The sequence below is a fragment of the Haemaphysalis longicornis genome, unplaced genomic scaffold (assembly GCF_048455015.1).
Source record: "Haemaphysalis longicornis isolate Haplotype H1 unplaced genomic scaffold, Haemaphysalis longicornis Haplotype H1 scaffold_26, whole genome shotgun sequence".
NCBI lineage: Eukaryota > Metazoa > Arthropoda > Arachnida > Ixodida > Ixodidae > Haemaphysalis > Haemaphysalis longicornis.
The window spans coordinates 2,709,381-2,737,177 of record NW_027526319.1 but is presented as its reverse complement, the minus strand read 5'-3'; the positions used below and the strand labels follow the sequence as shown (position 1 = coordinate 2,737,177).

General features: G+C 44.4%; 2 protein-coding genes across 7 annotated transcripts in view; both read right to left on the bottom strand.

Annotated features, from left to right (window-relative positions):
* Positions 1 to 1,326: 1,326 nt before the first annotated feature.
* The window catches only part of LOC144172799 (uncharacterized), a 168,381-nt gene continuing 141,910 nt past the window's right edge, over positions 1,327 to 27,797 (bottom strand). The window contains exons 2-6 of one of the 5 annotated variants that reach the window (XM_077701411.1): positions 17,354 to 17,567; positions 9,650 to 9,791; positions 8,768 to 8,830; positions 5,402 to 5,528; positions 1,338 to 4,015 (exon numbers count right to left, since the gene is read on the bottom strand). In XM_077701411.1, coding sequence (XP_077557537.1) covers positions 2,821 to 4,015; positions 5,402 to 5,528; positions 8,768 to 8,830; positions 9,650 to 9,728 — 1,464 coding nt within the window. In that variant the 5' untranslated portion in view covers positions 9,729 to 9,791; positions 17,354 to 17,567 and the 3' untranslated portion in view covers positions 1,338 to 2,820. Of the gene's footprint in view, positions 4,016 to 5,401; positions 5,529 to 8,767; positions 8,831 to 9,649; positions 9,792 to 17,353; positions 17,568 to 27,797 lie in introns of those variants that run through there. The other 4 variants (XM_077701410.1, XM_077701409.1, XM_077701413.1 and 1 more) reach the window with 4 other exon arrangements.
* LOC144172794 (uncharacterized) lies at positions 21,380 to 27,620 on the bottom strand. 2 transcript variants are annotated; one of them, XM_077701400.1, is made up of 4 exons: positions 27,217 to 27,618; positions 26,736 to 26,825; positions 25,721 to 25,844; positions 21,380 to 21,499 (listed from the first exon to the last, which is right to left on the bottom strand). In XM_077701400.1, exons 1-4 carry the CDS (start codon positions 27,262 to 27,264, stop codon positions 21,450 to 21,452), a joined length of 312 nt encoding a protein of 103 aa, XP_077557526.1. In that variant the 5' UTR covers positions 27,265 to 27,618; the 3' UTR covers positions 21,380 to 21,449. The 2 variants fall into 2 exon arrangements, with proteins under 2 accessions (XP_077557526.1, XP_077557527.1); XM_077701401.1 differs by lacking the exon at positions 21,380 to 21,499 and adding an exon at positions 22,800 to 23,796 and having other exon boundaries at positions 27,217 to 27,620.

Sequence of the window (27,797 nt, the reverse complement as noted above, 5' to 3'; positions counted from 1 at the left end):
GTACAGGTCAAGAAAACGTAGTTCATATATTTTCTCGATAGGAAAAAAAATACATGAATGTGCACTTTCCTGCTGAGTTGGTGATGCATGCTACAAATACAAGGTCACAAGCTTCAAGCACAGTCGACCCTGACTATATCGAACCCATTTACATCGAATTACTCTTTATATTGAACTATTTCTGGACACGGTACATTTACAATGTGAATATATAGCAAAAACTATGTCACCAGCGACAACCGGTATATCGAACGCGAAATGCCGCAAAAATGACCCCCCCTCCCCCCCCCTTAGGTTGGCTTTCCCACAAGGCGCTGGTGGAATTCTGCCAGGACACCCCTCAATGTGGATTAGCCTGGCCCTAGCGTCAAAGCCCGGCCCCTCAGAGGCAGCGGGTGACTCTTTCCCCACCTTCACCCCCGTTCTCCCTATCGTGACTGCGTCGTGTCGTATAGGTTGAGCTGCTGGCACCCCCCCTTCAAAAAAAAGATTATCCCGGCCTGCCCACCATGCTTTTTTTTTGTTCATTGTGTTTGTATCATTCACACTTTGTGCGCTTTTCCGGGAGTGTAGCTGTAGTGGCTAGCGCTATACTGGCTCTAGCTAGCGCAAAGCGGCCAAATATACCTTTTACCGTAAAGCCGGCAATAGTAAATCGAGTTGAAATTCGTGAGAAGTCAGACGTCCCCGTCAGGCACGAGGTTTCTGAGAACACCTTGTCGAAGTAGGTTCTGGACAGATGCTACTAAAGAAACCGCCTGAAATTGATGCAAATCTGCTGGCTTGTGCGTGCCAGTGATGATTGGCAATCCTGAGGGCAACCAAGACACCACCAGTATTGTAGAAGTGTGGACCGACCTGTCGAAATTTTTGGACGCTGTTGCCGGATCAACTGTCGGTGAGTGTGGATGATGGCGTCACGACCATGGGAGAGCGTGGAAGACTACATTGCCGACATCGTATGAGTGCAAGTGAAAGCGGGCGCAACGAGGAAAGCAACGACGACCCTCTGCCCACAACCGCCGAAGTGAGTGGTGCACTCGCACTAGCCCGGTGCTTATATGCAAATGTGAAAGGTTGCGACCTCAGCTCCGTTGGCCCTTTAGACTAGGGAAGTTTCTACGATCTCGGGCACCGCGGTTGTTCCAGCAGAAGATAAACAACTACTTTGTGCAAAAGGCAGTTTCATCAATAAAGTGTTTATATAAATGCTATCGCGTTTTATGACGTAGAATTCCTTAGCTTGCTTATATCGAATTATCCCCTAATTGAACCGATAGGTTTTTTTTGCGAGTTCAATATACCCAAGTTTGACTATACCATACAATTTGGAATGGCTGTAGTCGTGAAACGCTGGCATTGAAAGCAACGGTCGTGATAAAAAAAAATACGGCACTCTTCATAATGCAGCAGATCGAAGAGGAATGGAAACGGCAGTTACAGTGAATGTGAGGCAACGGCCTCCACCAAACACCTGAAAACTGCTTCCTATAATGCTTTGCATCACAAGTTCTGAATATTTGCAACTCTGCATGCTGCTGCCGACATGGATTCTATAGTTGACATGAAGTCTTTATTTTACATTCGAATTAAAAAGCCCGAAAAGGGCAAGACAAGTTCTTCATTTTAGTGTCGCAAAGTTTCTTCGAATTGAAAAAGGTACAATTTGCAATTAGATTTGATACTGAAGTTTTCTTGCTTAAGTTTCGAAATAATATGACCCAAATAGTACTTTTTGTTCCCACACCTGGTATCAGAAGGCCGATAGTATTTATGGATTTCAAAACTTTGGGAAGAATAGACTTAATTGTGGCCCAGCAGTTATGAATAGGAATGTGCGAATATTCATTTTTACATATCCACTAGAATATTACATTACTGTTTATTTGTGTAGAAGGTTGAGGCGTTCGAAAACGCTGCAGTATTACGCAGTAACACATGGTGAAAGTTAGGCAGCTTTTTGCTCCCAAAATTGTTTTACCATTATGTTTGTTGATACGTACTCTTGCCTTCACCACTGCTTGGATGCAATTGACCCCTGTACAGAATCACTTACGTAGCCAAAAAACAATAACATAGGCACTACCTTATTTTCCCCAACTGTATCTTGCTTGTGCTATCAACACACCCTTGCAACTCAAACATCAGGGTCTGCTGTGCCAAATTGAGGGACATTGAGTACGGTGACAGGCGCAGAACGTTTCATATGTGAGCGGGCTTCTTTTAAAACAGTAACTGGAGCCAATCTGCATAGATTTTAGGTGCAACTTTCGTGTTTCAAGGGTGATGCATTCATTGCACACTTTAGATTGTAAGAATGCAATTCATGTGCTAGTGTGTAATCTGTCTGCAATCTTTTCACGTGTGCAATTGTCCATTCTCACTCGCTAAAGTCGCTTTCCACGCAATGTTTTTCTGAGAAACTCTGAACACGACAATCTGCCACTATGTGATCTTGTTAAGTAGTGACCACTTCTGTGTAAGTTTCCTCTGACACTGGAAGCAAACAGCCTTCAATCACTGTGCACCCTTCTATTTTAGCAAACGTCCTGTAAAACAATGATTTTTTCACAAATACTGTACACAACAAAATTTTTCATGCATGCAACATCTCATTTATTTATACCTGCCCTTAACAAGAAAATCTTTTTGGTATAAGCCAGAAACATGACAATTTGGTTGCATAAAAGTGTAAAAAAAAAACATCTTTTACAACAAAGGTTCAGACAGAAATTCCCGAAACAGTTTTTCATCCCAAAAAATGTTTCATAACCAATCACATAGCTTTTTTTTATCAAAGCACGTCTGACCTGCCACCCACTAGGGCTCCTTGCCAGAGTGCAGTTTTTCATGCTTAACCAGGTATCGCTTTTGAGTAAAGCCCTTCTGACAGATGGCACACGAGTATGGCCTCTCGCCAGAGTGCGATCTTTCATGTGCAACCAGGTTGGCTTTTTGAGTAAACCCCTGTTGACAGATGCTACATACATAGGGCCTCTCGCCAGAATGCAATCTTTCGTGATTGACCAGGCAATCTTTCCTACTAAAGCTTTTCTGACAAATTGTACACACATAGGGCTTCTTGCCAGAGTGCAATCTTTCATGAGCAACCAGGTTCCCTCTTACAGTAAAGCTCTTTTGACACATGCTGCACGCATATGGCCTCTCACCAGAGTGCGATCGTTGATGCTTAACAAGGTTTGCTTTATCAGTAAAGCTCTGCTGACAGATGCTACACACATACGGTCTCTCACCAGAGTGCAATCTTGCATGGATAACCAGGTTGGCTTTACGAATAAAGCTCTGGTGGCAAATGCTACACGCAAAGTTCCTTTCACCAGAGTGCAATCTTTTATGAGCAGCAAGGCCCGCCTGAGTGGTAAAGCTCTTCTGACAGATGCTACACAGGTAGGGCCTCTCACCAGAGTGCAGCCTTTCATGAGCAACCAGGCCAGCTCTATCAGTATAGCTTTTCTGACAGATGCTGCACACATATGGCCTCTCACCAGAGTGCGATCGTTCGTGCCTATTCAAGCTGCCTTTTTCAGTAAAGCTCTTCTGACAGATGCTGCACAGATAGGGCCTCTCACCAGAGTGCAATCTTGCATGTTTTACCAAGTTACCTTTATGAGTAAAGCTCTTCTGACAGATGCTACACACATAGGGCTTCTCACCAGAGTGCAATCTTTCATGAGCAACCAGGTGGACTTTTTGAGTGAAGCTCTTTTGACAGGTAGTACACACATAAGGCCTCTCACCAGAGTGGATCCTTCCATGAGTAACGAGGCTATCTCTTTTAGCGAAGCTCTTCTGACAGAAGCTGCAAGTGTAGGGACTCTCGCCGGTCTGCACTCTCATATGGTTATCCTGGCATTGTTTACCACGAGAAGATTTCGTGCAAACAGTGCAAACGCCATGCATTTTACTGGAGTACACCTCCATGTCTGTGTTCTGGTGGTTGCTTTCTTGATAGAACGGGCAGGAAGATGGCTTCTCTTCAAACTGGATTGCCAGACTGTCATCAGAAAGTCACAAGTGGGCACAATTAGACACAAGGTTAAACAAAATTACAATCCAATAATGCAAAGAACATGAAAAGTAAGCTGCTTGGCTTTACAAAGCAGTTTTTCTGTCAGTAAATGGTCAGTGTTAGTGCAAACATACTAACAGTACACAACAGAGGTCATAACTTTATTAAGCAGCTTACAAACTGCGAGTAGGCTTTTGGGTCTGTGATTCTTAAAATCTTTGGTATCTGCCTTTTTATGAATAAGAATATTGTTGGTGTTTTGCCACACAATGGGCACTTATCTTGGCCATGTTGTGCTTAATAATACCCAGCTCATCTCTGAGTGCGTACATTCCGTCTTTGCCAATGGCCAGCTTCCTTTTATTTGCTTTCCTACTTCCTCCTATTTGCAGTGTTTCCTCTATCACTGCCACGTTATATGCATGAATGTCATTTTTTTTACTCCTGTTAATCCATTCAGACAGCTCCGCTAACTCAAGTTGATCCACTGCAATTGACATGTTCATGTTATTAGGTTTTGCAATTAGTGCCTTCCTTATCTTAGTCAGTTTCGCTCTTTCTTTCCTACATGCTCCTTCTCCCACAGCTGCTGCAGATTCTCTGGTTGCCGTTGTTAGTTTGTTGTTTAGCCTGTCCACACCATTCTCACACTCGTTTAGAAGCGCAAACATGTTTTGGAGTTATTTTAAATTCCTCCGTTTTGGCTCTCACTGACTGCACGCTCGATTTGTTAGTCTTCACCAGTTACCTTCTTTCTCTTTTAAGATTCAGGCTTACCTTGCACCTAACTATCCTATGATCCCTGCTTCGAACCTTACTTAGAATGTCTATGTGCTGAACAATACCTAGACTGTCACTTAAGATGAAGTCAATAAAATGACAAACCAGGCTCAGCACAGTGTACAGCCTCCCAAATTTATAATAATATAGTGGTAGCGACGGCCGATATGCATGTCAGCGCCTTATCACGGTGTTCATCAGCAAAATAGGCAAGGGTACGTGCTCGCGCTTAGAACTACCTGTTGTGGGAGTGCCATCTCCTCCGCTGTTCTTCTCAGGGTAACATACCCCTGTTTTTCTTATCTTGCAAGGCCGTTTCGCTACCGCCAAAGATAGCTAAGCAGCGTGGGGCACAAAGTCATTCAGGTGCAGTGGCAGAGGGAGTACCACTCTCAAGGAAACAGCATAGCAGATGACACTCATTCAGCAGATAGCCCTATGCAAGTGTGCATACTCTCGCCTATTTCGCTGCTGAACACCGTGATAAGGTGCTGACATGACTTTTGGTCGTTGCTCCCGCTATATTATTAAAAATTAGGGAGGCTGTACACGTACAAGCAACAGCATTACAAGCATTGCACCTTTACCTACCCAGTACTGCCAGGATGTGGGCAGCCGGAGCAAGCGTGAAGGCTAGCTTTTGCCACAGTGTCTGCACTGGCTTGTGATGCATAGTCTTTGTTAGGTGTTAAAGCTTGGGCATCATTCACCTCCAGCACTGCAAAAATCAAGTGACAGCATCTAAAGAAACCGGTGTTATACCAATCTTTACTGTACGGATGAATGCACCATGTTTGATTTCCCAAGCAAAGAAAAACTTGCTGATGGCTCGAGCATCTTTTCAGCGCTCGGGTAGACTTCCATGATGCAGCATCAAGTCCCAAACACCATTAATCTGACAAAGCCAAAACGCTACTCGTACGTGCCTGACTGGTCTTGAAGAAGTTAGTAGGCTTGTCCAAGTGGAACTCAATGTACATGATACAACTCACGCTACCTTTGAAATTGGTTAGTTACACTAAAAGAAACATGCTTGTTTCTATTAGGTGTGCATTTCGCCTACGCAGTCTCTTTTCACACCTTTACTACAAGCAGATACTTTATAATAGGCCTTTTTGCAAGAAAAAAGTGGCATTTGGACTGTGCTCATTGTTTTATGAGTCGCATATTCCTTTTTTTCCTGACAAAAATTTTAGGAGATACTGCAAACTTCACTGGTACTAGTACCATATGGGACCACTGCTGTAAATATTTTAAAGCCATAAGTATTCACAACCAGTATGTGAACATTGCTAACTGGTGTTTTGCAATAGGTTTGCAAAAATGTCTGCTAGAAACTACACAAATGTCTCGTAGTACTGTTGGTATCTGCTGCTTTGCAGGGCAAGCGACGAGCTTTTAATATTGCTTGCCAGATTTCAGACACAACACATGGCAACCATCCTTAGATCATTAAGCAGATGATCTAGCAAATAAGTTGCAAGTGAGCGCTTGTCCCGTCGTCATTATTTACCGTCGTTGTCCAAGTCGCGCTCTATTTTTTTAATCCTTAGATCAGCATGCAGATGAGGTGTGGCAATGCATAAGCTGTAAACTAATTGCAAATACAGTGGAATCTCGATGATACGATTCTGAGTCATTCGAATTTCGGGATGATACGAATTGCTGAGAAGTCCTGGCGAAACTGCTTTGTTTGCAATGGACAATATGTCACCTCTTATGTACAGATCTGCGCAGCCCTGTGGATGATAGGAACGAGGCACCCGACTGCATAGCTAGCATCTGGCAGCAACATATGGGCTCTCCCTCCCTTCTTGGTTAGTTTTTCTTCGGGAATGGCCGGGCTGCTGTTGTGTGAGCGCTCAAGGCGCGCCAAGTCTGCCGCGGTCATGCCGCCGGGAGCATGTGTTGAAAAATTTGCAGCTGATCCAACAAATTTACGTCTGTCTTGTTTCTGTCGAACCTGCTAGTAATATCTGCTTTTGCCACTGGCTGTTTCATTATACGCACACCAGTGGCCAGTAGGAGTGGTAGCCTTTTGCGTGTACCCACGTGCATGCATCGTTTCGCTGTGCTGGCATGCAAAGCAGGACATTTCAGTGAAATTGAAATGAACGCAGCCTACCACTGAGGCTGAGGCATTGTATTCTATGGTGTATGTTCGATGTAGTATGGGGCCCTTCAAAAGTATGCAAACATCAAAAGTTCCCGCTACATTTATTTTCTATTTGCGCGTCTCTGCTGCCTCTATGTTCGTTTCACAAAAATGCTTAGGAGGCCTGCACCATTACTGTTTCCCCATGCATTAGCCGTTTGTGGTGTCACAAAGTGAAGCGTGGAAAAGTGGATGGGGCAATCGACAGGGTTCGTACGAGCTTCAAAAGCAAAAATTCAAGGGTTTTCAAGGACCAGAAAACACATTTTCAAGGCCGCCGTCTAATGTTTTATCTGCGATTATTTACAACTTTTTCAACACAGTGCGAAATTTCGTTATTGCCCAATACCCAAGCACATTAGTGCACATTTAGATAGGCGCTAACGGGTTCGTGAATGCTCCCCCAGTTTTATTTTTTATTTGACAGCTGGCATTTAGAGGTCTTTCTTTTTTCTTGGTGTTTTGCTGAGGCTGTTTGATTTCAAAACTTCATAATGTTGCCTGCATCTTCTGCTTTGTCAGCAAGGATATGAGCTGAAATTAAATCAGCAAGTGTTGCTGCAAGGCAGGAATAACTATGTACACGTCCACCATTTGCACGTAAAAGCAAACGCAGATGGAGCGTATGAGGCACAGCAAACATGCAATGAGCGGCCGTCCACAGACTAAATAGAACATGCAAGATAGAGAAGAGAAGCCGGCCTTCACTGGATTGTATCATGACATGGATTCTATTGAGGAATGCTGTTCACAATGTTGACTCGTAATAATGACAATCCACCAAACTCGTAATTTCATGCAATACACTGAAACTTGATTGTTACAATGTTTCTTTACATTTTTAACACCTAAAATCCACGACAAACACTATAAACTCTTGTGAAAAGATAGGGCCATTGGTTCTCTCCAGAAAAATCAAGGGTTTTCAAGGACCCTTTAAAAATTCCAGGACTTTCCAGGCCTTGAAATTGACACTTCTAAATTCAAGGGTTTTCAAGGTTTTCAAGGACCTGTGCGAACCCTGATCGACACCTGTGTTTATGCCTTTGCAATTTTCTGCGATAATAAGTAACCCGTTCCGCTGCGAGTAGTATATTCGTATTTGCATGACTCTAATGTGCCGACAAAGGCAAATTTCCTTCTACAGTTCAGTGTAGCTTTAAGGATGCCTACAACAAAATTGGGACTCATGGTTCGGAACAATGACTTGCACCCATTGCATGACCAAAAAATTTTTTAGCTTCAAGACAGTTTGTTGAGAGGTCATAATTTCGAGAAATTAGCTGTTTAGCATTCTCGATTTAAGAGTGCGTCATCATAACAGACATCAGAAAGTCAAAGCAGTCATGCAGAATAAGCAGTGCACACAAAGCTACTTTTTTGTGACAGTAAACATGTAAACTAAATGAAAAAAATTCAGAGCGCAGAAGAGTTGTAACTTGGAAATATGCCAAGAAAAACAAAAAAGATCAACATTCCCGGTCTTTGTCAACAAAAACAGCACATGTACTTGTATCTATCTCTTTGTTACATCTGATTGAGTGTTTTCATCTCACAGTCAGAACACGGCCACGACATTCTAGACTACAAACTAGTAAGGTGGTTAAACAATTTTCCACTCACATCAGTGTCTCTTTCTAAATTCAACATGTAGATAAATTCTTATGGTTTGAAACAACACCATGAACATACTGGAATAAGATTGCTCAAAAAGTTATTGACAAGGTATGTGCCAATGAAATTTGTAATTGTGCTGTCACCTACTTGAATGTATAAATAGAGAAAAGATTTTGTAACCTCACCGAGAAATTCCTCTTCTGTTTGGGAGCTTGTACTGACGTAGAACACAAGGGGGCACTGTGTGCCTGAAAAATATTTATTGGTAAATACATACAGAATAGCCGCTACACAGAAAAAATTTGAAGGTTCATTGGTGTATCTACAAATGCATAAGAATCTCATCCTCGTGCAGAAACCTGAGGCTGACCCAATGCGCGCACCTCGATCTGGCCTGCACAATTCCAGAAGAATTTTTTTGCACAGTTTATACACTGTTCCCACTATGCCTAACACTCCATCTCAGTGGTCACATTTGTCTGCATTGAAGTGGCATTGCCCGCCTGTCCCTTCTTTTGTTGCAGCAGTGAAACATTAAAATAGCATGCTACGATTCAGACTTTAGAAGAGAACACACAGGACTAGTGCAGGAGTCCAGTGCTCCAGTCCAGCAGGTCCAGCACTAGTCCCCATGTGTTTTTTTTTTTAGGTCTCATCCGTAACACCGCTTTAATTTATATCATTGCTCCAGCAGCCAACTCGCCCACATTAATGCCGTGGCAAAGGCCCTTTTATTGCCCACCAGTATCAGCAATAAATCGCCGTCTTTCTCATTTACTCCTCTTATGCCACCTGCATCGGCTTCAGACTCGATTTCAAATGCATACAAGTGGTTGCGTGACTCAGAAGACCTATCAAAGATGCTGCAGCTGGCATCACACGCTTCTAATTGTCTGCGTGGCAACACAGCCAGTGTGCCCAGGCCTTCCATGTGCTACATTCACTGTCGTTATCTGCTCCCTTATCTCTCGCTCGGTTGATCAAGAATAACGGCTCTATTGCTCAAGTAATGGGAAAATCTTGCCGACAAGCCCAATCTATTGCTAATGGAATAACGAGAAGGGTACCTGCGGCACTAGAGGTGATGGTTGCCTGTGTTTCTCGGCCGCAGGACACATCCCGCTTGCGGTCTGCATCTCTGGACATTGCCACGACGCAGCCCTCGGGCACTGATGATGTCACACGTGGTGTGCAGGCACTTTGTGTTTTCTGTAACCAAAAAAGGCAGCCAGTGAAAATTTTCACAATCATATCTAGCATCAAGAGACAGACTAACCCAGTTAGTAATTTTATAGTTTTACTTCCCGACAGATAAATTGTTAACAGGTCACTTTCCTGCAATAAAATTCAATAACCATGCATGCATTCTTCAGTCGCTTCTGTGTTCGAAATGCAGGCGCTATCACACGCAATTGTATGTCAATGCTGAAAGCTTCCTGCAAGCTTAAGTCCCAAAAGGTTTAGTGGTAAAAGAACAACAAATGAACCTCTGTTTCATGAAAACCAGCGGTGAGACAGTGTAAACAGAACTGGGAGCAGTTTGTGCAGCAGCAAAATTCCAATATTGAAATAGAATTACCTTGATTTGGAGCAGTTCACAACATTGAATACATTGTCTTAGGAACTTAGAAAACAACTTTGTAGCAACTTTGAGGGATAAATACCCTTTTGAGTCAGTGAAGAATACATATGACTGAAATAACCTTTAAAGAGCATTTTGCTCAGTATCACAAAATACAAACTGTCCTACCTTCTTGCAAACTTCTTAAATTTTATTGAGGCCGTGTGTACAGACAACGTAAAATGCTGTAAAAAATTCAAATTGAAAAGCACTGCAATTGGGAGGTGTTTTTTATTATTTGAATGCAGCAATTATTGTGTTTGCAATCTGTGCCTGCATTTTATGCAGAAGTGTAGCCCCGCGGCACAGTTGCACGAAGCGAGGTGGCAGTCGCCGCACCATTAACATCCTCGAGGCGTGCGTTCACCCAGATCTTAATTTTAGTATTGTTGCTATGTTTTGTTTAGCCACTTTGCTTTTGGCATTAAATTATACTTGACATAGATCAATTATAATTACTCGCGTAACCAGTCAACATAAAACGTGCCAATGCCCGAACATCTTCATGCAATGCAGCACGCACCACAACTCGCAAGTTGATTGTTCAATGGACATTTTTCCAGTACTGGACCTCGTGGCGGCAGCCACGGCGAATTAATTAAGCAGTCAGGGCAGGGAAAAACTCACTGTTAAACAACTTGTCGATGAAGCACCCCTACACCTAATAACTTCCCGGCCCCACTGACGTCACTCATTTCTTTCACATGAAAGCTATGGAAGCAGATGCCCATTACCGAGAGTAACCTGCAGTGGATGAAGTTCTGTTCTTTCATTTTTTGTTACGTTGTGACTCCCACTCTTGTAGCCATGTGCTCGCTGCTTAGGCAGCCTTTTTCCCTTTGTAAGCTTTGCCCATTTCCTTGGAAAGACTTCTTTTCTGTGTGTGTACATACGAAGCCACTGTTAACACTTGAGAATGTGGGTACTTATAAAAGGCTGCAGCAGTAGAAAGTAGTAACTCCTCTCCAAGCAGCCCAAAGGGGTGGGCCGGGTTTTGATATTCCCAGGGCTGAACTGACAAAATGGACGCTGGTTCAACTTCCAGCCATGGTGGCCGGATTTCCAGCCACGGTGGCCGCTTTTATGATGAATGCAAAAAGTCAAAACAACCGTGTGTTCGAGATTTCGGCGCACGGTCTTTATAAAAAAGCCCCAGGTGGTCAAATTTAATGCATTAGAAGCTCTCGTTTTCACTTCAGTCTTTCTTTTCTTGTCATATGTGCATTTACAAGTGAGCGATGATAAGAGCGGTGACTTCAATGCAAAAGACAGGTGACAAATGATACCAAGATGACCATCACTCTTCGCAATAAATAGTGCCACTTGGGCTGTATGGAAAACCATGTAGTCAACTTGGCCTATTTTTCCAACTGAAAGCAATGCGAATGTAGAAATCCTTGCATATTAGCCAATTTAGAATTTAGAATTGGCCAATTGTAGAAATCCTTGTAACTTTAGCCAATTTAAATACGCTTGGGAACACACTGGTTTTAAAGACAAGATTGAAAACAGAACTTAAGATTGGGAGAATGAACGGACAAATCAATTTGATGTGTTTCCCCTGAATTCTATCTAAGCCAGGACCAGTCGCTTTCAGTTCGAATGACGGCTTCAATTTCTGCAGGGTCGGTAGGAATAAAAAAGAATGATTGTGGTTGGCGGATAAATATGGGCGTATACACCAAAGAAGATTCTGTAGAAAAATGTTGCTTAAAACAGTTTGCGATATCACACAGTGCTGTGACGAGCAAGTCATTCGTTTTAATGGATGTGAACGAGTCACGTTGAAGAGGTGTTTTAAGGAATTCGCGTGTCAACTGCCATTTTCTTTTTGTATTGCTTCCGCTGTCCTGAATTTGGTTTTCATAATAGCTTCGCTTGGCCTTTTTTTAGCAATACGGATAACATATTGCAATATCGCGTCTACCTGGCTTTGAGGCGCATAAATGGTTGGCGCTTAGTTTTTTTATACAGGTTGTCTTTTTTTCGTAAAGAACATAACAAGCCGTTCGACAGCCAAGGACAACGAGGGGCGTGGTACTGTCGATTGGACACCTGAACAGTAGTGGACGAGTCAATGGCTGATGTAATTGTTTCACAAAGCATTTGAACGGCAATTTCAGGATCAGGGGCGGCATTCTCGTAACTGTCCCTTTTGAAAACGTCCCTTTTGCGTCTCTTTCATCGTGATGTACTTCCGTTTAAGCAGTGGGCGTTGGCAGTAGGTTTGCCATGCTTGCGTTACGTCACTTCCAGTTGTTTGCTTTTAGCGAATCAGAGCTCGCCAAAAGGGACACTTTTGAAAGGGACGCAAAAGCGACAAAACTCAAGAATACCGCCCCTGGTGTATCGCGTATCACAGACCAGTCAGTACCTGATATAATCCGTGTGTATTCATCCGCATCAAAAATAGTTCTAAAGCATGGCTTGACGATAGCAGGAACCGACAGGCTAGCGGTCATAAAGACAGGGTAATGATCAGTAATTTCAGTTTCAGTTACGCCTGCTTCAGAGATGCAACTGAAATTTGTCAGGATGTGGTCAATCAAGGATTGAGTGCCATGATCAGGACATCTGGTAGGAACGTTAATAAGACACTGAAACCCATAGCTGTACATGCAGGTGATGCATTCCAGGGTATCATGGTTTGAATCATCGAGAAGGTTAATGTTAATGTCACCGAAAATAAAGAAGTTTTTTTTTTCACAAGTTGGTGAAGTATGTCCGAGAGCATGCTTAAAAAAATTGCAGGATCAGAGGAGGGAGATCGATATATAGCGTCACAGACGACATTAGAATGATTATCCTTTAAAGATGATGCTTCAAATTCGACCCACATATTCACAAGGAACATTGAAATTTATATCAAAATGCCATTTATATGACACGCCATTCAAAACGTAAATACAGTTGAACCTCGCTATAACGGACCTCGATTTAACGAAATTCGCGATATAACGAATTTTTTCAAGTTTTCTATCAAAATTTTGCTGATTGCATGTATTTTTATCTCGATTTTACGAAGCAATTTCATGTGGCGCTTCCAATTTAACGAAGTCACGGCAAGAAAGGAAGAACGAAATTCCGGTCGAGGCACATTTTATTTTGCCTCTCAGAGCCTGCATTGAAAACATTCAGTACTCGCATTAACTCTTAAACGGCTAAAATGAAAGAAAAGCGGTGAAATCTGCGGTTGACAACAATTCCAAGCGATAGAAGAACCTGCTCAAACCGCTAGTGGTCATAGACGGTTGAATAGTGCGGCCATCATTTTGACGTCTCCGTCGTTGCCTACGCCAGCGCCCTCTATGCTTAGGCTGCCGAAGCCTACTTCAAGCTTTTTTTCTATGCGTCCTTCCTCACGGTGCTGCTGCTTTAGGTTGTGCTCGCTGATAACGACAATATTTTGTTCGTGCATCAATAGGTGAGTCTTGTAAGCAGTGTGAGCACTCCAAGGGAAAGAAAAGTGTTCCGAACAAGAGCCTGAGGAAGTGTCGGTGAAACCGACGGTAGACCGACGGCCACCGAAGTGATGGATGCCATCGACGTTGTGAGAAGGCACGCAGGCGCACGCGAATGTGTCAGAGCAAGCCTTCTTAGCGCTGTCAGCATACCAGGTCAAGAAACGCTAAGCACTGCTTACGATCTCCTTTACTAAGGCTTAAATATCAAGTACTGGTGGCAATAAATTGCACTCTTTGAACGTGGTCGTTTTCGTTTCACCCGTGTTCATTAGACAGCTGCGGTGCGGAGAAATCTGTTTCTTTAGGGCTAAGCGGGCATAAAATTCATAAATGAAATTTTGCCGGAAGATACTTAATGTAAGCTTTCCGCTTTAGCGGGAGCACATAAGCGCTGCTACACACAGTACTCCGCTCGACTTACAATCACGGCTATCTCTTGTGTCGTGGTTGCATCCCGTGCCTATACTGCAGTTTTTGTACATGACAAAAGTCTTTAGAAAGTTTCATAGCACCCTTCCGCTGTTGGCCTGCCACACCCCTGAACGCCGCGCCGAAGCCTACCACTGAACGGACGAAAAGAGGCATAACTTCGAACCAGCACCTCACCGGGCTGAAGTTCACGGTGCATAGACGCGGGTTCAATTCACTAACAGCGGCGTTTAGTATTGACTGAAATGAAAAAAAAAATAAAAAGTGGAAACCTATCACAGTTAATGAGGTGTTGCGGAAAAATCACTGGTTTTACGACGACACATGAACTACCGTGGGCTATCCAAATTACATAGCCTAAGTGTTGAAACTCTCAATTCACACAACTTTCGCGGCCAGTTTTAGTACAAATTTCGCGTTAAGTGGAGAGGTAACTACATAGCAGTTGTTTCTGGGCGATGGGCAAGGCTTTGAAACCTTAATAACTGGCTAAATGAACTGTAAAATCGAAACCTCGATTTAACTAAATTCTCGATTTAACGAAATTTCCGCCCGCAAGTACGACTTCGTTGTATTGGGGTTTCACTGTAGCTGAGCCTCCGTACGCACTACCGTCACGATGACCGTATTCACTTTTGTACCCTGGAATATTAAAAATATTTCTATCATGGACAGAAAGCCAAGTCTGTGAGAAGCAGATAACGGAAAATCGCTGATCAAACGAGTGGACCAAAGTTGAAATGTTGTCGTAGTTCCTGCGCAGGCTTCGGGCATTGAAGTGAATTCCGGAAAAGCAAGACGTATTGTTCAAAGTGGTGTTGAGTCACTCATTGAAACGCAAGCCATGGGAATGGACGAAAGGAAAGCTCATGTTATTTTTACCTGAAAACCAACCCGAAGATCCTGATCACAGGTGATACGATGCACACGGCTGTCGAGAGTCTTCCTGGGTTTGATCACACAATGATCGGTCCAGGGGAACATCCATTTGCTCCGTTTCTTCAGTTCGAGCGCTTTTCCAAACAGGATTTTGTTTTCGGGGGTCAAATGCTCATTCACATAGATGGGTTGCACTTTGGACTTTTGCTCTTTGTCACCGTCTGTGTTTGAGTCATCTTGACCTTCCATAATAGCGGAGCCTGCTGGGACGATTCACCGAGAACACCAAGGCAAGCAGTTGTGGGATGAGACTTGCGAGCGTTTGAGAGGAATTCTGTGTGTTTGTCACGTGAGCAGAACCTCACAATTATGTTCTTGTGGTTAGTGTTGTGTGTTGGGACCCGGTGCACCATATCGATGCCTCTGTCTGTACCGTGCACCCAATGGCATCACCAAGTTGCTTGACAATCTCTAAGCAATCTTTGCCTTGCGTCATGGGAACACTTCTTATTCCGAGATTGTTTGCTCTGGAGTACTGCACAAGTGTGGCGACCTTGCATGCAAGAACATCATTGCTTTCAACTAGCTATTTGTTGGTAGCAACAAGGGCAGTGTTTTGGAGTTTGACAGCCTCAAACTATTTGTTTATGAAGTCAAGAGACTTCTTAAGCTCTTCCATGTCATTTTGAAGTTGCTTGACTTCCTCTGGTTTACATTTCGCAGTTTTCAGCGAACTTGTCAATGTGGAAAGCTTTGCCTCGAAAGTAGTTTTAAATTCCGCGAAGTCTTTAGCCAAGGCAGCAACAGTGGGAACCATTACCATAGGAGCGATCAGCACACCACGGTTCGATGCTAGGTACAGTAATAATAAGAAAAGCTAATTTTTTTCCTGTGTAAAGATGAGGGCAGCAGATTACATTGCAAGCTTTGATCGAACCGCGGTGGCTGATCGCTCGCTTAAGAATGTGGGCCACACGGCTGCAGATGTGCTTTTATCCTCGTTGAAGGCGAAGGCAGCGATGGCCGTCAACCGTGGACGATTCCGCAGGGGCTCAGAGCAGGGGGGGGGGTGCTGATGGGGCAGCCAATTCAAATCCTTGACCATGCACAGGACAAGGGCCGGTCACTGTGTAAAGACGAGGGCAGCAGATTAGATTGCAGGCTTCGATCGAACCGCGGTGCCTGATCGCTCACTTAAGAATGTGATGTGTTTTATTTCAACATTTCATCCAGTTCTGTTTTGGAACGGCGGCTTGATCTTCCAGCGGTGTTTGTAGCGTCGATGGCGTTTCCGGCAAATAGACCTGCGGACGGTAACAGTCGTTGACAGCAACCATAGCTTTTTTTGATGGAAGTACGTTTCATATGAGGGTCAGGGATTTTCTTGCAAATCACTTGAAACCATTTATGACGCTTGTGTGGATCGTACCTGTCTGGTTCGCTGTCTTTTTGTGGTCTGGTGTGTTTTCTGAACAGATGAGTTTCTTGTCGCTTCTGAGAGTGTGTCTTTTTGGTGCACCTAACCCAGGACTTCAGTGGTTGGCCAAGGTTTTCCTCTTCGTACATTTTAAGATGGTCGATGCGCTTCCTTCGTTGGACTATCAGACGGGTCAAGCTCCTGGGAAAAGGCGTGATTGATGCAGATGGTTTTTGGCAAAGACGCACATCTTTAGCTCGGCTTTCGAGGCTTATCCTTGCTGCTGCCTTGCGTCCACTGTGTATCCCTGAAGCATGTCATAATCCGTGTCCCGTGGTAGTTGCTCCTGGCGAGTACTGTTGAAGGTGGCTCACGTTCGCATTGGTCACTGTAGCTAGGTGTTTTCTCTGAGTGCTTCAAACGAATGAATTCAGGCTTTGCAGTTCGGAAATCTTCTGGCGATCGTACAAGGCGGTGTCGAAATTGAATTATGCGGAACTCGATATCTGCCAGTTCCTTTGTAGACTTCTTTACGAGGGAAGAGTCAGAGATGCCGGATAACACATCAGTAGTACGCTGAGATTCTGTTGTGACCCCTTCTTTTAAGGTGCACCGTAATCTGGTTCTCGTGTCGATTATGATATCCTCACATTCAAAGCATGTAGTAAATTCCTCTCCGAGATATTTGGAGGCTACGTATGGCTCAAGCTCTTTGTCTAGCTGTTTCAGCTTGGCTTTGTGTTCTTGGAGGCGGTAAAGAAGGCTTTTGAGTCCTAGGTCACTGAGCTGCAGACACTTCACGGCGGAAATGGCTTCAGCTCGAATTTTCCGTATTAATGCTCGGAGTGCCTCTCGTTTTATGTTAAGAGACTCTCATAGCACGGAGCTTCAATAAACTGTCCTGTTTTTTCATGTCAGCCATCATATTCTTCAAGTGGAATGCGGGTCGCAATTCACTCACCAGGATTTCTTACGCTGTGGTCAACATTTTCATGGGCCCTTCAGAGTGCAGGCACGTCCGTCGGCTTTGGTGGGGTCTCTGGTTTCCATCGTCCTTGAACCCAAGGTCGGATACTTCCGAGTCGTCGAGGGGGTTCCTTTCCATGTTTCGGCCCCAATGTTGTTGAAAACCAGAAGACAAAGGGCCAGGACGTGCAGAGGGTATACCATGAATTCTATTGGCATAATGATGATGATAATGTCAGCATGCGCAGGAATCGGGGAACTACTTCTTTCACAACAACAGTAACGCAACAGGGGTAACTGGCGCTACTAACGGGCAGATTTGCATATGGGCATACAAACATTATGTTTTATGCGGGAATTTCACTTACTGCAAAAATTTCTGCATGGCCAGCCAATAGGAGTCAATATTGGAGCTTTGCACTCGTTTTGGTCGAACGAGATATCGCACAGTCGCTAGAGTGCCTAGACCGTGAAGGGCTTACATATTTTGCCATAGTGGAGAGACGGGCCATGACTGCAGGCATGATCGTGTTGTTATGGCTCTCAGAAGACAAGACAAAGCTTGTAGGGTGCTGCTTAGTATCAGTACGTTGTCGCACATGTGTGGGGGATATAGGTTGGGTACTGGCTTTCAATAAATATCAGTTTGTAGCAGCGCTGTGTTATAATGAGTTGCTTCCTTAGCACTTGTCAACACTTTCATGAGTTGCTCTCACTGCCCATGAGATGGTGTTAAGGCCCATTCACACTTGCGACGAAAGCGACGGAAATTTGTCGCTTTCGTTGCCTGGCACCGCTTTCGTCGCGCGACGAGAGTGATCGGTCTCAACTAATTTTTTTCGCCTGCGTCGCGCCATCACTTTTGAAGTGGAAACAGGAGGAGAGACTTCCTGACGTCATATCCTACCAAAGCACCCGGATGCTGTGTCTCCACAAGCGGCGAAACTCCTGTGAAGTCTCACTCCGAGCGCGAGACAATAACAAGAAAAACAAAAAATCGTCTTCGCCATCGCTCGATGTCACGTGCTAGTGTGAACAGCAAGGGTAACGATTGCTTTCACCTTCGTCCCTTCGCTTTGTCGCAAGTGTGAACGGGACTTTAGAGTAGAACCGCTCCCTCTGTTCTCGATCAGCACTTTGTGCCGGTGCGCACCGTCGACATGCACTGTGCATAGTACCGGATTTGGGGACAACACCTGTGTGTGTTTATCAAGGACGCTAACAGATGGCGTGTGTCTTTAATGTGCAACCGCGATTAAAAACCGTTGGGGCTATCCTGTCTGCGCCGACTTTCAGGTAGGCAGACATCTTGAATGCATCAACTTTGATCCAAAGCACTCCGTCGGCATCGAATTACCGCTATTGCAGGTGGCTGAAAGTAATGACATTACATTACTATTACTTTTTAAAAGCAATGAGACTACTTTGAAATTACTTTACGCTGTGTCTAAAGGTATGTCGGACGTATCCCGACCTCAGCGGCTAAAGATACGTCGGATGTATGCCGATCTATAAATCTAAAGGTACGTCGGACGTATCCCGACCTCAGCGGCTAAATATACGTCGGACGTACGCCGACCCCGAAAATATTACGGTACGCCGGACTAAAGTCCGTGCTCCGATGAAGAGACTTTGGCCGATACCCAGAGGCTAAAGAAAAGGTACGCCGGACTTAGTCGGTGGATGACAGTACAGGCTAGTCGGACGCACCCGCAGGCTACAGATGTATTCTGAGGTTGTGCTATGAGGTTCCCTCTTGAAATGCATATGCGGTGCCACGGAGGAAGAGCCTCTCGAGTGGTCTCATGCGATTCACACTGGACGAAATTGTCATAGTGCAAGGGGTGCCTAATGTAGGAAATTTACCACTGGGATATTGGTCGCACGATTGTTCATCCTGTTCGCCGTCTGTTACGCCATGAGATACTGCCAGGCTTCGTGGCGACGAGACACCGCCTCGAACTTTAGATGTGAAGTCCTCCGATCGAATCCTCCTCTCCCAGCTTTTTTTTTTTTTTAACGAAGACAACTGACATTGCTACGCATTTTAGCGTCATTTTTAGATGATGGACTGCAGTGGTATTACGCTGCTTTCATTACACAAAATAAACAGTGCACCAACCACCAAACAACCACAGCGTGAACAAAATGCGGTTTAAATAGCTGGAATTCAGCCAGCCAGTCACTCCGAAGCAATAATCGTAGGACAGGCTCATCATAAGCTCATTACGAAAGAGCAACAAAAAGTTAAATTAATTGCAGTGCGCACAGAGTGAATTTTTCACAGTTGTGGGTTGTGCTGCTGCAAAACACTGCTTTGGCTGGTCAACGAAGCACAGGCTTGTTGAAAGCAACACAGACATAGCTCACAAGCTGCACATGGCCCTCTTTTTCGCACCGTGAGCGGGGGGAAACTTGCGAGAGTGGCACCTGGCAGCTCGGAAGGTCCATCCTCTAAAAATGACGCAAAAATGCGTAGCAATGTCGGTTGTCTTCGTTTAAAAAAAAAAAAAAAAGCTGGGACAGGAGGATTCGAACTTAGGACTTCACATCTAAAGTTCGAGACGGTGTCTCGTCGCCACGAAGCCTGGCAGTACCTCAAGCATGCGGCTAAAAGGAGGAAATTATTCCACGTTTTGATTGGCTCGTGAAACCACTGTCAGTTGGGGACAAAAGTTAGGGACATTTAGGGAATTTGTTGTTGCAGTGAGCAGGCTTGATGTGGCTTCGCGCGTCGCCTCCTAAGGAATTCCCTGTAAGTAGCTGAGAGGAGGCGATGGCCAGTGTCTAGCAGCAGACGACGCAAGAAACGGCTGGAACTGACGCTTCCTTTTGTAATTGCTTCAATTTTTACGGGTGTCTTGCTGAACGATTTTTTTAATGCGGAGCGTGCCTGCCTGACCGTGTCCATGGTGTCGCCCCGAGTTTGTCCTGCGCTGGTTCCTTTATTCTTAAAAAAACTTCAAAATTTTTCTCCTCTGTGTGGCCCTGATATATTACTGCTGGCCCGCGCCAACCAATAATCAGATTTGGAGGACGTCTTCTTCATAATTTCTCCGACACTTAATTACCTCTGCGTTTAAGTTTCTGCTTCTTTCAAGAACGATGAGAAAATCATCCGTTCACGGCTGCGAGATTTACTACAACCGCGCGTGCACCCGGGAGAACAGTTATCGCAATAGCAGTTTTACTTGTGCAGTGTGCCACATTTAAACTAAAAAGAAACGTAGGATAAGATACTGCCTTCTCTAGTCAGTTTCCAGATGTGGTCATTCCAAAATGCATATTTATTGGCAATAGATGGTAGGTAGCTTATTTAGTGGATCTAAGTCTAAACAAATTTGTGTTATTGCAGGATGCTTGATTGCTGACACTAGCCCTTTGTAGTAACCGATGTAAAGCAAGCATTAGATTGCTTCCAACTTACAGGCTTCAAGAGCAGATGTGAAGGCCAGTATTAAAATATGCAAAATCTTGAGAACCTGCTGTTGTAAGAGAACCTGCAGTGTAGCATCTCAATCTTAATGTCTTCTTGTGAAGACCTTTAACATGTTCCTCGGACAAATGTCTTATAACTTTTCAGCTTGAGAGGTAGTAGTAGTAGTATGTATTGTTGAATAAGGCGGACTTAGCCTTGCATAGCTGCCGGCAATTGCTCCGCCTAATCGTCCCCAATACCATATCAAATCTCTCAAAGTCATAACACCTCACTTAGTCCTAAAATAACAGACACGCAATGTCACCACACCTCACTTAGTCCTGTGGACTGCAAGAATCCGAGTAGGAGATGAGACACATCTCTTCGCACAATCCAGTGGTCCCTAGAAAAAATAATGTCCTCCGATGTAGCATGGGCACTCCTACTACTTGAATTGGTTGTGAATGTTGGCTACCTGGCAGTTCGTTTAAACTGCAGCATGAATACCAATAAGTGACCAGGGGACGATGATGTGCAAGTGCTTGGGTATTGTCCTCCATGTTATTTCCACGTTCCTGAACAATGTAAAAGGAATATACCAAATGAAGGAGACAGTTTTTAGTTTTATTTATTCCCAGTTTCACGGCCATAGAAGACGACATATCAGAGGTGCTCAGCACAAACATTGTAGGTGCATCCAGATGCTTGTTGAGACCCCTGTCACTGAAAAGTAAAAAAGAAATAGCATTTTGAAAACTGGTCAAGCACTACATATATTTCCTTAGGAGCCTCCCATTCACAATTCAAATGAACAAACAGCTTATTAAACACAGTACACTATTATTGTGTTGCTTGCGTGTATGTTTTTTAGTATGCGTGTGGACACTGACGTTTCTGCTGTATCTTTTTTCCTTTATTTTTTTTCTTGTACGCACGTGGCAGAATTCTCTTATGTTATTATTCTTCGTTTAATCTGCTCAGGTACCACACCCCTCATTAATGACAGTGGGGCCATAAGGGTATCTTGAATAAATAAACATAGAACACCAAATACATGGTGCTACATCTACAAATTAACGTTCCTGTAGCAGTTAAAAATTTATAAAATAAATAATAAAATGGCACATTTCCACACATTTCCTAATACAAATAAAAACACGGCCAACTCCAGCTTTCTTCAAAATTTTGTACTATACCAGTCTCTTTGAACCAGGCAAAAAAACTGTAAGCATCTTGAAAACAATTTTATTTGCACGTAAATTGCAGACAGCTTAAAGGGTCCATGAAGAGAAAATACAACTTTGTTTAACTTTAAAGAGTTAGGCTTCAGTACCTCAGTCAGCTCCATTCCGGCCATGAAAGACGTTTTTTAACCGATAAAAACGCAAGAAATACTTAAGAACTTTCAAATTTCGCGCCACAGTGACATGTTATCGGCGCGAGTGACGTCATACGGGCCAGCACTAAAAACATAATTTTCAGTGGGTTGGGTGCAAGTTAGCATTCGAGTGATTCGATCAAACGGAACTAGCGGCCCCACTACAATCGTCCAGTCGTGTGTCCTGGCGATTGATTAGTTCGGCTGCCGTCAATCGCCCAAACAAGTTTCTGTGACGTCATAGAAAAGTTGCTGGAGACTGGCTAGCGAGTCGCCACAGCTCCACGCGTTTTCTTTAATATCTTCGTTATTTTTGGAAGTTTGAGATGAAATCAGTGTCGGTTTTATCAGAACAAAGCAGCCTTTTTAATAAACCAAACTTGTATTTTGTCTTCATGGCCCCTTTAAAGGAGCCATGAAGCGAAAACACAAGTTTGGTTCATTTAAAAGATTGTCTCGTTAGAATCATACTGACACCACTTTTAACGTAAACTTCGCTCAAATAAGCTACATAATTACAAAAAACGGGAATGGTCATGCGACCAACCAGCTCATTCCCCGCAACAGAACCTATGATGTCACATGAGCTAAGCTCTGCGATTGGCGGAGGCTGGCAGAAGCAGACACAAATTAGATAGAGCTGTAATTACAAACTAGACGAACGAGCGATTTGCGCTTAAATTTAGGGCACATTCTTTACAAAGCAATAAGAATGATGGGACAAACAGTGGAAATTATGAAAGCACATGTAAACATAGAAGTACTGATGCATTCTGCTGTTCGTACTGCGCACAGCATGCTTGGTTTAGCAGCACAGCACTACGGGGCTTGGGGCTGTCTCAGACGATACTGGCCGATTGACGCAAGCAACGGTGTTTTACGTGACCCCATTTGTCAAGCGAGCACTGTTTCAGGGAACGAATATTTTCTCCCAGAACAAAAACAAGCCAGGTTTAAATGCGGGCAAACACAAACCAAACACTTGCCACGGTATGGTGGCGCCATCTAGGTTACGGAACGTAAAAAAACGCGGGAACAAACCAACACCGCTGTACAGGGTGGAGACAACCTTTGAACGGTCCCGTCCCGCCGCAATTGGGCCAACGGGCTCAACGCGTTATTCTTTTCGTTTCCCACGAGACCTAGCAACGCGAAACAGACAATATGATTCAAACTTCTTCAGTAAACCGCGTTGCGGCGATAATTTTAGCGCGGTTTTGACACAATGACTTGCTTCGGCGGCGAGCGAGCAACCGAAAATGGTGGCGCCAGCGTATACGTGTCTCTACCCTGTACGGCGGATGCGTGAATCAAGGTACTCTAGGCTGCAGAGCGGTCGGTTCCTGTGATGTCACTTGGGACCACGAAAACGCACGATTGAGCGGGAAAATCAAAATTTCAACCTAAATTGTTTAATTTCTCACTGAATAAAGCACCGTTTGTATCCGGACAAGCGCTGGGGGCACTATAAAACACGAAATCTTTCGAATAAAACCAACTTGCATTTTCTCTTCATGGCTCCTTTAACTTAGGTGTCGCAGAAGCTGTTGTACAACAATGACTTACTTGCTCGTCTCTGTTTTTCTGATTTTGCCCTTCTACGAACAAGTCACATCCTACAGTCGCAATGAGGTTGGTCGACCTGTTAACAGTTACAAAATAGAAAGCTATTGTATTGTGCTTATTTCTAACATTATTTTAAAGTTCTTACTCTCACTCCTGTGACACCTAAGGCTGATTCAGCTGGTGAGCACCCCTATGTTGGCAGCAAATTCTATAGTGGTATGAAGTGGCAAAGATTTGGCAAAACAAAGCTTTTTTTGTGATGTAAGGATGATGCTCTACCAGGTGAGCGCAAGGGTGGAGATTGCTTCACCTTTGCACGATAATGCATTAATCACGACTAAGTTCAGTTAGGTGTCCTCGACATTTCAGAGAAGTGCCGAGCAAAAACTGTTTTGAAGAACAACTCAGAAATACTAATGGCCAGAAATGGGCGGCTGGGCGGCCAGAATGTTACGGTCTCTCTTAACTCCAAACTAAAAACAAGTCAGCTTAAAACAAGTAAAAAATACCTTAAAGGAGTAGCACCACTATTAAACGTTCATAGCATGATTAGGAGTACTTGAAATATCAAAGCTGAGATAACTATGCAAAAAGTTTCCTTTGTAGCTGCAGATTTTAGTAGCAACCATTCAGTATAACATATTTTAAATCAATTTTAATATTTGCATGCACAAGAAAGCTCCGAATGAATACCCTTTCGACACTGGCATAAGCAAGATACGTGGAGTGCCTCGCCATGCAGTTCGCCCCAAACTGCCGACATTAGGGCTCCAGTGACTTAGCCAACACACTGGCTGCTGATGGTGCACGCTGCACTGCCTTGTGAATCATGTCACAGTTTTGGGACTGATATCGTGTGGCCCAGACGTGTGCGGCCATGGCCAGCTTGGGCCACTCTAGGGCACGCATCTAGTCTGACCATGATGCAATGAGAACAGCGACATCAAGAGTGCCATTCTCTCATGGCGGCCGCCTTGGTGTTCGTTCTGTCCAAGCCAAAACTGACACGAATAAACAAGGCTCAAAATAATTATATATACTGAGGTTGACTATCTAATGTTCCAATCTATGATTCCTGGGCTGGTAGGCACCCATAGAAATGGGAAAAATGTAACACGAGAATTTCATACCAGTACTTTTTTAGAATATTTACATAGACAAATGAACTGCATGCTAGCGGCCCTTTCTGCCAGTTGTTGCCCCCATCTGTCCACCATTCCTCAGCTGAGCATGAAAGACTGGTACAATAAAGTGTCAAGTTTAGATCTGACAAGTTTGCAAGCTCAGTGATTCACATTGAACTTTTTGTGTCCTTTCTTTACAAGGATTTAACCTATAACCACTCCTCCCTGGCTTGGCTCATGTACAATGCTTAAGCTTCACGCACATACTGTACTTGGTACAGTTTCATTTACTAAAGTGAAGCCTCCAGCCTCTCGCTGATGTGTCTGTAGTCCACCCAAAATGCACTGCAGAAAGCCAACTTTTTCTAATGATGACGATCGTGGGTGAAGTGAACGCTTCCCGTGATCTGAATTGAACCTGGGTCCCTCATGTTATGAAGCTGACATCTATCCCATTGCGTCATTCCAGCACAGTCGAAGCAATCTGGATTTGCATAGAAGTGGAAAATTACACAGGAAATGTACACCTCCATCTAACAACAATGGTTGTACACTACAGAAGGTCATGGATTGCCTGCATCAGTAAAGCTCTAGAGAGCACAACTGCAGCGCATCAGACCGTCCCAATAAGAAACAGGTGTTCAGTACTGGGCTGGTTAATTTGGTGTTGGACTTGGTTTCGGAAAGCTTCACATCCCCCATTTTTGTCGTTTCAACAGATGGGCAGTTGATTTTTTGTTAAGTCTTCCCGTCAGTAACTAGGACACAGCTACATATTTGGTTGTCATACTACCAGGGTGGTCTGCGAGCAGACACAGTCTGTCTGCGGCTAATTTCGAGTGTACCACAAAACGACCCACTTGTGGAGGCATTCACCTGCTTTCCATGGGTACCCAGAAAGGATGTAGACCAAGCCTTGCTCTCCAGGCCCTGCACCAACATCGTAGGGGCCAAGTCCAAGCACTTCTTTTTTTCCACTGGAAGCCCTCCTATGCAGATGCTGCAGGAACAGGATTAAATGCTGTGTCAGCACAACTGAAAGTTGGGTAGGCTAATAATACAGCTTTGAAAAACAAAATGCGTAAAAGATGGCGACGTGGAATAAGACCACACAGGACAACCGACTACAAGAAAAAGAACACACATACAGCACATTGTTTTGTGTTTTCTGCAAAAGCAGAAGTGGGCAATCTCTGCCGCATTGTTAATAACAAGGATTATTGAAGTAAAGGGAGGAACGAGTGCAGTGTTAACCTTGCGCAGCCTTTAGTTCATTGTACGATTGGCATGGTTTACAGAATTCCGTTGTCATGTAAGTCCGTGTATGTGGGCCAGACAGGACGCCGTCTAAGCGTCCATCTCGGAGAGCACTTGTTTACGGTAACGAAATCAACGGGTGCAAATCTTCCTGCACATGATAAAAAGTGTGGGTGCCACCCTTTGTTTGACGAGGCTGTGGTGTGTCCCTCCTGCCTGTACGCGTTATTTGTGTGCTTTCAAATTTTCAGTGGCTTTATGCCCTGCCACATCCTATTTGTCCCATATGCAGCTTCTTCCATTCACCTTCAATGTACACATTACTGACAGTTGCTCCTGGTGCCTCCTCATAAAGGGCCCAAAATGCCGCTTAACCTTCACAGCCCCTTGGACGATCTGATTCTGCCGCTGTCATTTGGTCTATCCTTTCTCTCTCCCTCTTCCGTCTTTTTTGGCTCACGATTTCACGCTTTTGTTTTTCCCTTTGGCCGCGATATCCTTACGTTCTCTGCACAGAAGTGACGTTTTCCATTCATCTCCCGCAACGCAACTTAACTGCCCGAAGAGCTAGAACGTTGATGCGTGCACACGGCATACTCGCGAGATTAACGCTATCAAACACACGCATACTTACGATCGAGGCACTGCACCTCACACATCCAGGACAGCGCTTCGGGGAGTACACGCCACCGGTTCGATCAAACTTGAGCAATGTTATGGGCTCCTACACAAAAGGAACAACGAAACGCTTGAAACTGCGGCCGGAATGTGAAAGGACACAGCATCGTAATTTGAATTGAGCGTGTGCTGCATACTCGGGCGAGAAACAGGGAGTGGGAAAAGAAACCACACGTACTACGTTGGATACACGAAGCAGGTGTTGGTTTGCGCGCCAACGTCTGGTTTGTCGTTTTCCATTGTGTCTGTTCCTCGCCCAAGTATGCAGCGCACGCTAAATTTGATTCAAGATTATACAAAAATCGTTAACATCACAATACAGCTAGGAGGCCGAGCTAGGCGGCCACGTAAGCAAGAATTCACGCAGCTTTAGGGTACACAGTACAGTGGTATAAACACAAAAACTACAACAAACATAAAATAGCGATGTTACTGACCTTGCTGGGAAAATGAGCGCATCGATGCCCTCTTTTCCGCTCTTCCATGTCTGTGACTGCAAACGCCGGAGACCGGCATGGCTGATCTACGCTGAGCTCAGGTACATACAGGAGGCGATGGCTCAGGCTGCAAGTCTCTCTTGAAATGTCGTAGTAGGTATGTCGGATACGGAGATCGCACCAATACTAGCATTCACGGTATATTCACGCATCTGCAGCTTCACTTGGCAGCAATCAACACAAACACACGCTGGGTACTCAAATCGTTCACTCGGGGGACCCAGGGAAATGCTGCGCCTACTTCGGCGTTGTCCCTAGGCGCTCAGAAACAAGCCCAGTGACGTCACGTTTTGATCACGTGACCCAAGGATTTCTTTCCTCCTTTTAGCCGCTCCGGTACCTCAAGGCGTAACAGACGGCCAACAAGATGAACAATCGTGCGACCAATATCCCAGTGGTAAATTTCCTACATTAGGCACCCCTTGCACTATGGCAATCTCGTCCAGTGTGAATCGCATGAGACCACACGAGATGCTCTTCCTCCGTGGCACCGCATTTGCATTTCAAGAGGGAACCTCATA

Coding starts and splice junctions, on each gene's coding strand:
- LOC144172794 (XM_077701400.1), bottom strand. CDS start 27,264: ATGGAAGAGCGGAAAAGAGGGCATCGATGCGCTCATTTTCCCAGCAAG. Junction 25,845..26,735: donor TGAGGTGCAGTGCCTCGATC/GTAAGTATGCGT, acceptor CTGTTCCTGCAG/CATCTGCATAGGAGGGCTTC. Junction 21,500..25,720: donor TGGGTACCCATGGAAAGCAG/GTGAATGCCTCC, acceptor TTTACTTTTCAG/TGACAGGGGTCTCAACAAGC.